The 10,213-nt window shown below is 45.5% G+C and overlaps 1 protein-coding gene across 4 annotated transcripts in view; it reads left to right on the top strand.

The window, feature by feature from the left end:
• The first annotated feature begins 739 nt into the window (after window positions 1–739).
• FAM167A (family with sequence similarity 167 member A) overlaps window positions 740–10,213 on the top strand; it is a 31,197-nt gene continuing 21,723 nt past the window's right edge. For 2 of the 4 annotated variants that reach the window (XM_048517481.1, XM_048517463.1), the window contains exon 1: window positions 740–1,011. Coding sequence is in view for 1 of the 4 variants with exons in the window: in XM_048517453.1 (XP_048373410.1) it covers window positions 978–1,011; window positions 3,964–4,025 (96 nt within the window). In the remaining 3 variants the exon portion in view is untranslated. Of the gene's footprint in view, window positions 1,012–3,963; window positions 4,026–10,213 lie in introns of all 4 variants that reach the window. The other 2 variants (XM_048517453.1, XM_048517472.1) reach the window with 2 other exon arrangements.

Here is a 10,213-nt window from a genome sequence, read left to right as displayed (position 1 = left end):
GCATGGAAAAAGGAACCTACCGCATTACCGCATTTCCAACATAAAGGTAGAAATTTACTATTTATTCTTGATATTTTCAGTGGGGTAATATACCATCTGTGTATTAATTTTCCTATATTTTCCCTTATGTCTATACATGTACCACTGTTTCCACAGATATAGAGCACATCTCTCAGGAAGAATAAGACGTGAGTAGTAGGTTTTGCTGAAAGTGATTAAGCAAATATAAGGCATCCCCCAAAAGTAAGACATAGCAAAGTTTTTGTTTGGCAGCATGCCCGACGAACAGAACACAGAAAAATGAGACGTCCCCTGAAAATAAGACATAGCGCATCTTTGGGAGCAACAATTAAGATAAGACACTGTCTTATTTTCGGGGAAACACGGTACTATATTCTTATAAGCATTTTTCCAACACCCGGCTAGCTTTCCATTATCCAGGCTCTACGTACTATAAATGGATATATTTTTTAAAAGCTTAATGGTTCACATAGGCTCTGTGAAGAGTCCTCTGTCAGGCAGTCTCTGTATTCAGCATAAATCCAGACGGCCCCCAGTGGACAACCTTCCTTCCCCATAGCAGAAACTTTGGTTGTGGCAAGCAAGCTAAATCTGGCAGTGCTTAGGACCCAGCCTCCCTTGAAATCTTCTGTTTCAGGTCTCCTCAGGGTTATATCTTAGTGGGAGGTAGCATCCAGGGCTGGCTGGCATGAATGAGAGAAATTTTGGACTGAAAAGCTCCAACTGGAATAGTACTGTGGTATCCAGGCAACAGCCCTGACGCAACCACACACACATTGAGAAGAAGTCCTTTGAACAAAAAAAAAAATCCCCACACATTTTTCAAAGCCAAGAGAGACACAGACAGTAACCTGGAGGTGGGGAGAGTACGAGGAATTGCTGCTGATCTGCACGGATTCAAGTTGGAAAACAGAGTGATGCCGAGCAAGAAATGAAATCACATCCCGAGAATATCAATGGGGGAAGTCCTCCCACACCCCTCGACGCCTGGTAAGTTTCATTTATTTTTAACTTCTCCCACAAAGGAGGCAGGAAACTAGAGTTTCGTGGGAAGCTTACAAACTGTCAGTCGTGGCAGGTTCACATGATCAAGCTGACTCCAGGGTTCTTGCTTCCAAGCAAGGAAATCAGGAATCAGGTGCAGGTCAGTATAGTGGTGTGCTAGGGGGCGGGTTGGCTTTCATTCTTCAAGCCTGTGATTTTTAAGTATGCCTTTGAAAATAGATTAGATTTTAAAAGCTAGGCTTACTGCTTAGGAAGATTGAAGCATCTTCTGATTTTGAAGGTGGCATTTATCTAGGGGTCCCTCACTTGTGGTATGAACTGTCAGATGAGAACACGTCTCACCCAAAGGAGCTATGAAGAATGCAGAAATGTTGCGTCTGTATTAAAGGGATAGCGGGTAGCTAGGTAACAAGGCAAATCCCTGTGTATTCCAGTTGTATTAATCTTTGGGTCAAGGAGTGCCCCTTTGAACTATGAAGAATCCCTGCCCCCAAAACTAATTGACAGCATTCAATTAAATATATTGTGAGATTAACTCTGACTCACATAGTCAGGAAACGTAGAACTTGGTGGACCAGTGAATCTTCCTTCCTCTCTTGTGATATGGATTGCTTAGGGTGGGGACGTTCCAGGAGCCCGTGATAGTGTCAACCAAATGTGTACTTTGCTAAGCTGGATCACTTCCCTTTCTTGGTTGCCTTTCCAGGCCCTTTCGTTTCAAAATGTAGAACATCCACACCCTTTGCAATTCCACCGAAAGTCCCCCCTTTACTTGGTTCAGGGTTGCACCCTTTCAAAAATGAAAGGAGAAGCAATCCAGAGGAAGGCATTGATCTCAGCATAAATTAACTATCTCACCTCTCTAGTGGAAAATCCCTAGCTTTATAGCAGGGTCCAAAGAAGAGCATTCCACACCTCTCCCAAACTGGTGTGGGAGCGTCATGATAGCCTTTGATAATGTACAAGGAAACAGGCACAAAATGTGAATTGAAGGACAGTGTGTGTGTGTGTGTGTGTGTGTGTGTGTGTGTGTGTGTGTGTGTGTGTGTGTGTGTGTGTGTGTTGTAGTAGACTAATTGGCTTTCCAGTTTCTGACCCCCAGAGTAGACAGGTACAGCTGCTCTGACATTATCAATGATCAGTCCTTTTCACATTCTATGAACCTGACTTGTACGTTTTTTTTGACGAAAATTAGGAACAGATTAAGGATTCCACAGAAATAATATTTAAATGACTGTGTATTTTTGCAACAATGGCAGAACACATTTTCTTCAGACCACACACCCCTTTTCACTCTAGGACACACACACTTTCCACACTGCACACGCCTTGCACTTTGCCTTGCAGCACGCTGCCCCTGCGCTACCACGCTACACGCACACATCGTGCCCCACACCACCACGCCACCACACACACCAAGTTTGATACTCTGGTGAGAGGACAGTTCTCAGTGTGGGGTATATGCAGAACAAAGAACAGCTGTGTTGGGTCTCTTCTGAGTTGCTTCAGCCTAGCTGTTTGTCTCTCTTGTCATGCACAATGATCTGGGCACACTACACTGTGCATTTTTAAATTGTCTGCTGTGATGTGTCAAATCTGTGTGAAACAAGGCAGAGGCTGTCTGCTGCAGAACCCATGCATGTTGCAGGTCTCTGAGGATATGTCCTATCTGTCATAAACAGGGGAACACCTACAGAAAATAGTACCTATGGCATAGGCGCACCTCTTGGTGTTGACACGTCATTTGGATACTTGGCTTGGCAGCTGGTTCTCCTTCTGGCTGGCCATGCACCTTCTTGCTGGGTTGGGGTTAGGGTGGCAGGATTCTCTCCCTGAAGTTTGGCTCAGCATGGGGTAGGTGCAGTGCTGCCACTGGCTGAGCAGCACCAAGAGGCCAGACAATGGTCAGAGTGAAGAAAGGTGTGTGGACAGCATGGTTGAGACTAAGTGGGGCAGGTAAGTAGGGATAGCACAGCAATTTCAGGGCACATGCCATACATTAGATACATCACTGGTCGCACATCCAGTTCCTGAAGGATGCTAGCTTCCCTGTTGCCACATGCCAGTTGAGAGTATAATATATCTGGTGCTGTCCTACAGCCATACACCTCAAGGAAAGACTTGTTGTGGTGGCCAAGAGTTGGGCTCAGTGTCAGCATATGCAGAGGTGTGGCAGCTGCCAAAGTGCAGTGTTCCTGTTGCTGATGTCCCCTGCGCATCCGTTTGCTAGCACTCCAGCACCCACATGCCTTGCGTCAAGCACTGTTCAAAGCCGCTGGGAACTGGGCTACAAGCCACTGTGAGCATGGGCAGTGGAGCAACTTCTGAGTAGACAATGGAAGAACACACACAAGCATGTGGGAGGCATTCCGGTGGGTAGAAGGGAAGGAGAAGCAGGAGATCTGGGGATGGGAAGAAGATGGGGAGGACCATGGGAACTCTCTGCCGAGGGCCCCCCAACACCTGGAACCAGCCCTGGCAAGAGTCCTGTGAAGAGCTGTGTTCCCCAGCTCATCTCATGCAAGAGTGTTTATGGGGGTGAGATTTGATTCCACCTATTAGACAGATGGAAAACGAGGCATGTACCATGTGGCACTCAACTACTGGGGGGGAGGAACACTTCCAGCCTTCACGTTTGCCACTTCTCCCCACCCCTGGTCCTTGATCATGGTGGCATGCTCACTGCACCCAGCTACTCAAGATAGGCACCCAATCAAGCAGATGATAAACTCTTACAATGGCCAGATAAAATGATGAAAATGTGGGACAAAAAGGCGAAGTGTCTCAGCCTGGTGCTTGAAAGCAAGAATGGTAGGTACAGTATTAGGCTGACTTCCTGAAGACATAAGTGCTCTATTCTGTGCTGTACCATCAGAAAAATTTGACTGGTTTCAGCTCATTGATTTGACTAACATTTGGTTCATCCTGTATCAATAGGACACAAGAAGCAAATTATTGTCATTTGGAGAGAGAGAGAAAGATCAAGAGAACACAGCAAGGTAGGACCATAGCAAGGGGGAACTGTGCCTGGGGCATGTGTGTGCCCTGCACCCCTGCCATGCCCTGGAACACCCTGGAGCGCCCCCACCCCACCCCGGCACACACCTGGTGCAAGACACCCCCCATCCCCTGAGTACTACGCCACTACATCAAGGCACTGATACTACCTGATCCACTCTAGCAGCTCCACAAGCAGTACCATGGAAGGCCACTGTCCTGGGATCCCACCTCTTGCTGCACTCCCATCCCCACTCACCACATCACCCATAAGAAAGAAAAGCTAATGCTCCCTCCCTAGGCAGCTAGACGCAGTTTGCCAAGATGTGCATACCTGATCAGGCATCTTAAAGCATGGATTGTTCACAGGAGATTGGGAAGCCCTACAGGGCATGTGCAGCTTACAGCCTAGGGGAAGTGGAAGGAAAGAGGCTCTAACCCCTAGTCGGGGTGGTGTTATTATTGGGGCAAGCTTGAAGGAGTGGTAGCAGCAGAGGCTGCTGCCCACCAAAATATGATGTACAAAACTCACTTCACCTCATCGTAGAGTCAACCATGCAAATACAATAGAGTATCAGCTTGAGGAGATTGGGGGAAATGACAAACGACGACCCAAATGACAAACGACCCCAGGTTACCAGTGAGAATGTGGATATCCACACTAAGAGATGGGAAGTTTACTATACTTTTTTCCCACCGAAAGATCTCGGCGGAACTGTGAATTCATCCACTGCCACTTCCTAGACCTCCTTCTTTGTAGAATGCTCCCAGCCCAAACACCAAGCTGAGCCCAGCAGGATGCCATTGATGTCCTGCTGAACCCAGCAATAGCTTCCCCTCTAGCTCCCCTCAAGTGCCACCCAAAACACCAGATTGTACCCCATGGGACAGCAGAGGCAAGCCACTGTCTTGCTGGGCCTGGCAATAGCCTCCCCATTCTTCCACCCACCCTGCCCAGCCCAAACCCCAAGCTGGGCTGGCCGGACAGTGGCAGCAAGCTGCTGTTGTCCCGCTGGGCCTGGCAACAACTTCCCCATTTCCCCGCCCGCCCACCCGCCCGCCCGCCCGGCCCCCCACCCTCCCTCCTGGCCTAAAGATGAACCTTGGCTGGCCAGGCATCAGTGGTCCTGCTAGGCCTGGCAACAGCCTCCCCATTCTCCCATCCACCCTTTCCCTGCCCCAAACACCAAGCTGGGCCTGCTGGACAGTGGCGGCAAGCCATCTCTCTCCCACCAGGACTGGCAACTTCCACCCCATTCCCCCCCTCATCCCCACTCACCCTGCCCTGGCCCATGAGTCTTGCCTGGCCTGTAACCAATCAAGCACCCGACTCATCCAATTTCTATGCTATTTCTCATCACTTGTCAGATCTGGGGGTGTAGCTTGTTCAACATTATTGGTCATCATTAAGGAACCTGCAAGAAGCTTGTTAGGTTCCCTGGAACACCATCTGCAAAGCAGTGATGAAGGGCATTTAAGGGCAAAGAAGGATCAAGGTCTGTTACCTGGGAATTACGAAAGATGCCCTTGTCTTCATCCCTCCAGGACAATCTGCCCATTCCAAAAATCTCTCTTTTACACAGCTATTACAATTCAAGAGGCCTGTCTGCTTTCGCATTGAGTCACCCTACACACATGACAGCCCATGCACATGATTGCCAGAGGTGGTTAGGAGTCAGCACACACAAAAGATGTATGTGATGGTGTTTTTTCCATCAGTATTTATGTATGCATGTGTCCACTGTTACAGCATCCATTTGTGTACTCAGGTACTTCTGGGGGTGGCTCTGATTTTAGAATCATAGATATGTAATCAAGGGGACCAGTTGGTGTTCCCAAACTGGAACTACAAAGCCAGTGCATCCCTAAGTAATGGCATTCTGCATATATGTTCAGAGGAACAGTTGGTAGGACTGCCACCTGGACTGGAGAAAAAATATCCTATCCCTTTAACAGAATGTTACTTAGAATCTAATGTTATTTGCTGCCACTTAATCAAAAGCTTCAGCTGCTCCTTTCCATACATTAATAATAATAATAATAATAATAATAATAATAATAATAATAATAATAATAATAATAATAATAATAATAATAATAAGTTTTATATACCGCCCTCTATTAAAGCAATAGGACATGTTTCACCATGTCAGCTGGCAACCCCTGACTGAAAAACATATTTGTTCCAGTGAGAGAAAAATCACTCTGCATGTGCTCAGAATCATGGTATCTAGGACATAGCTTTCTTGAAATGAAAGTGTTGGCAGTCATAGAATCAGACAGCAAGCACCCCAGGGTCAAACACTCCTATTCTGGGATAGAATCCTCAAAGGCATAATACAACTCGATGTATTATTCATTGGCTTAGTTCCTATATTTGTTTATCCATTTGCTGGCTCGTAGCCATGCATCCATTTAAATGAGCAGGATGTTACAGATTTTACCCCATGTAGCCTTGAGGGGGGAAACTGCTACTCTGCAGTTTTTCATTTGTCAATTGTCTTCTGACAAATCCTCTAAAACGTTGCTTTTCCTTCCCAGTACATGCTAAGGGCTCTGAATCCACGTGAAACGGAGCTAAAATGTGTGCTTTCTCCAGTAGTTCTCCACTAAGAGTAACAGTTTGGAATAGACTCTAGACAAATTATTTGAACCTCCACCAGATTGATAGCTGTATTTGACATCCAGTGATATTTAAGTTATGTTGTTGGTTAGTGTTAGATTCCTGACCTGGACAGGCCAGGCCAGATTGATCTCCTCAGATCTCGGAAGCTGAGCCTTGATTAGTAGTTGAATCCAAGACCCCAAGGAATATCAGGGTTTCTACATAGAGGACAGCAATGGCAAAGTGCATTATTTTGCATGTATGGAAGGGGCCTTAGGGTCAGTCACTCTCAGCCTACTTCCCTCACAGGGTTGTTGTGAGGGTAAAATGAGGAAGGGAGAACAATTTATGCTTTGTGAGGCTTCTCGGAGGAAGGGCAGGATAGATAGTTGTTGATGGTCGATATGCAGCATAAAGCAAGCGTTTAGGGGCAAGCGCTTTTAACAGGCTTTTAATTAAGTCGTCCTAACTTCTTAGAAATTCTTGGATTGTCTCCACCGGATCCTTTTTAATGGTGGGTTCTGAGATGCACCTGTAACCTCAGCTTGTGGGTTCTGTGGGGCAGTACTTGGAATGAGTTGCAACAACAATTTTTAAACAACAAAATGGTTTACTTTTCTTTACATATAACATATAACATCAACATTTAACGTTACAATTCAAGGTCCTGTTCAGGTTGCATTTCAAGTCCTTCTATTTACAGTCTACTGATATTGCCAAGTCCAAATCTTCTTTGCAAGTTGGCTGGCTCCTGAAGACTCCAAGGGCTTGATGAACAGGTTGCAACATGATGAAGGTCTCCAGGAGAACTCTCACCCATTACAACCACAAAAGAAACCCTGAAACAATAAACTCCAACATTTACAACACAGCAAAACAACAACTACCTTCCCAGTAGTTCCCAACAATATTGAAATTACCTTAACAAGGTGTTAAGGGCTTATAGAACTCAAGGTCCGAGTCTGGTAGCCTTGTTCTTCTGCAAAAGAGCTCTTTCAGCCTCTCTGCTGCTCCGAGTCTCCACCCTTTACTGGGTCAACCCATTCTGGGCCAACCCATTCTGGGCATGGGGGTTACACACCCATAATAAGCCTTGCTTGTCAAGGGAGTGGAGGGGTACAAATTTGATGAACAAATGTTTAAAATTTATTCCAGCGTAAGTTTTTATGAATTTAAGTTAAATGGTAGTCTTCACGGGGCTGCTGAGCTCCTGTTTCGTTTTGCTGCTACAGAAGAAGGCAAATACCCATCTGTAATGACTTTTTAATTTTTTATATAACTACAAAACTACCAGACGGTGAACCAGCCACCCTACAAAGACTATAAAAAGAAAAGATTGAGAAAAATGAGGAAAAAAATAGATTGCCACCCATCTGGAATGATGATCTGTAATGGTGTTCGTGTCTGACTGGAAGTGATAGTTGAAGCAGAACGTTCATTCATTACTGACCTCACAGTATTTGAGGGGAGGGGGCTCTAACTCACTCAAGGCAGAGAGGCTTTGAATACAGAAGGCCTCAATCTCAACTTCTGCCACCATATTGGAAGGCTGTCAGGGAACAAAGCTAGGAAAGTAGTGTGACTGGGCCCTTGGAGGGTTGCTGTCAGTCAGATCAGTCAGCACCTACCTATTTGTGTATTTGACTATTTAATGAATTTATATTCCACCTTTCTCCCCAAGAGGGATCGAAAGTGGGTTACATAATTCTCCTTTCCTCCATTTTATCCTCACAACAACCCTGTGAGGTAGGTTAGGCTGAGAGAGGGTAACTGGCTCAAGGTTATCCCAGTGAGCTTCCATGGAATGAGCAGGGATTCCAACTTGGGTCTCCTAAATACTAGTCTGACACTCATAACCACTACATCCCATTGGCTGTTAGAGTGCCCCCTTTCCACCTTCCTTGCTACCTTCCTCCACCCAATCTATCACCCTAGTACAGTGAAGGAAGGAATCATGTGTGTGTGTGTGGGGGGGGGGGAACCCTGTTTGCTTTGCTCACCCTTGGCTTGAACTCTTGTAGGCCCTTTCCTCGTCCCTCTGATTGCCATGGCAACATCTATCAATGCAAAGTTGCTGCACAGAATGTGTCAAAGATGCCTGGAGTGCCCTATGCCTCAAAGGTATTGTTTTCCTAATATAGCAACGGTCAACAGCTTCTTCCGCCACCTGTCTCTTTCTCAAAACAAAAAAAAGCCCGAAAGCCAGAAGTAGCCAACATTAAATATAAGCTTATGTTCTGAACAGCACAATGTCATTTGAAGGTCTGGTCCAAGCCATTTGATATCTCATCGAAGCCAACCTTTTTTTCCCCTTGAAAAGCACAGATGCTTTTTTTCCAGGAGTATTTAATCACATCACTTTATATAGCTCTTTCAAGTGTATATCATGGGCATTATAATCTGTACAATCACTTCCCTGTAAATGAGGGCAGTGTTAAAATCTATATTATATGTAGGAGACTGCAAAAGAAGGGCTTGTTGAAGGCCACCCATTGAATTCTTGGTAGAGGTGGCATTCACTCCGGGGATCCCCAAGAGGCCTGTTGTATTGCAATGAATTAGCAAAGTAAATAATAGAAGAAGATGAGAGGAGAGGAGTTGTTTGGATTGATACCCCACCTTTCTCTCCTGTAAGGAGACTCAAGGCATCTTACAAGCTCCTTTCCCTTCCTCTCCCCACAACAGACACTTTTTGAGATAGGTGAGAGAGTTTCGAAGAACTGTGACTAGCCCAAGGTCACCCAGCAAATGAATTTACACTAAACTCAAGAACAGCAAACTCTATCCATGCAAGTGCTCAGTCTGGGTGTCTGTGCAGTCTATAACATGCCTGCCATAAGAAAAAAAACAGAGAGATCTTTTCAGAAGCTTGTGTGGTTCTAAGCATGTGACTTCAACAGTTAACTTTTGCTTGACTTAATGAAGCAGACTCTTGTAAAATCCTAACAAAGCCACAATCTTTTTCAACCTATCTTCAATTTTGGAGTTTTGATAACCCATAGTGGTGGGCTCCACAACAAAGTGGCTACATGAGATGGTTGGGACCAGTCATAAAATGGTGGCCAAGGGACCCTGGTTCATTTAATAAAACACTGGGAAATTTCAGGAAATGTTAGAGGCTTCCAAGTAAGCACCATCCAATCATGGAGGCAATTATTTCTACGTGGGGACTCCCAGTTGCTTCCTAGGATCTTCTGAAGCATCTTCTATTCCAGTGAAATGGAAGAAAATCAGAACTAGCTTTTTGCTTTGTTGATAAGATGCTTTGGAAAAATTGCACATTGGCACCAAGAAACACCAAGAAACACATAGACAAGAACATGTTGGGGATCACTATCCTGATGCAAATGACAGTCTATAAGCGCCTGAGAAGTCCTGTGCATTCTGTAGTTATTAGATTGTAGGAGTATGAGCAATTGGAGCCCTTCATCTGCTAAAGGGTGCCATGAAGGCACAAGGGTAAAAGACTAGCATAAGAGCAGGACGCTGCTCCTCGTAAAATAGATGCCTCTCAGAGTGTTTTTGGATCCATCTTGTGTGTCAAGGAAGGCAATTGGTCACTGAACTTTTCCCCTCGCCCTGAGG

This window comes from Sphaerodactylus townsendi, linkage group LG01 (genome assembly GCF_021028975.2).
Source record: "Sphaerodactylus townsendi isolate TG3544 linkage group LG01, MPM_Stown_v2.3, whole genome shotgun sequence".
NCBI lineage: Eukaryota > Metazoa > Chordata > Lepidosauria > Squamata > Sphaerodactylidae > Sphaerodactylus > Sphaerodactylus townsendi.
Note: the sequence above shows the minus strand (reverse complement) of the source record. Positions and strands in the feature narration are given on the sequence as shown.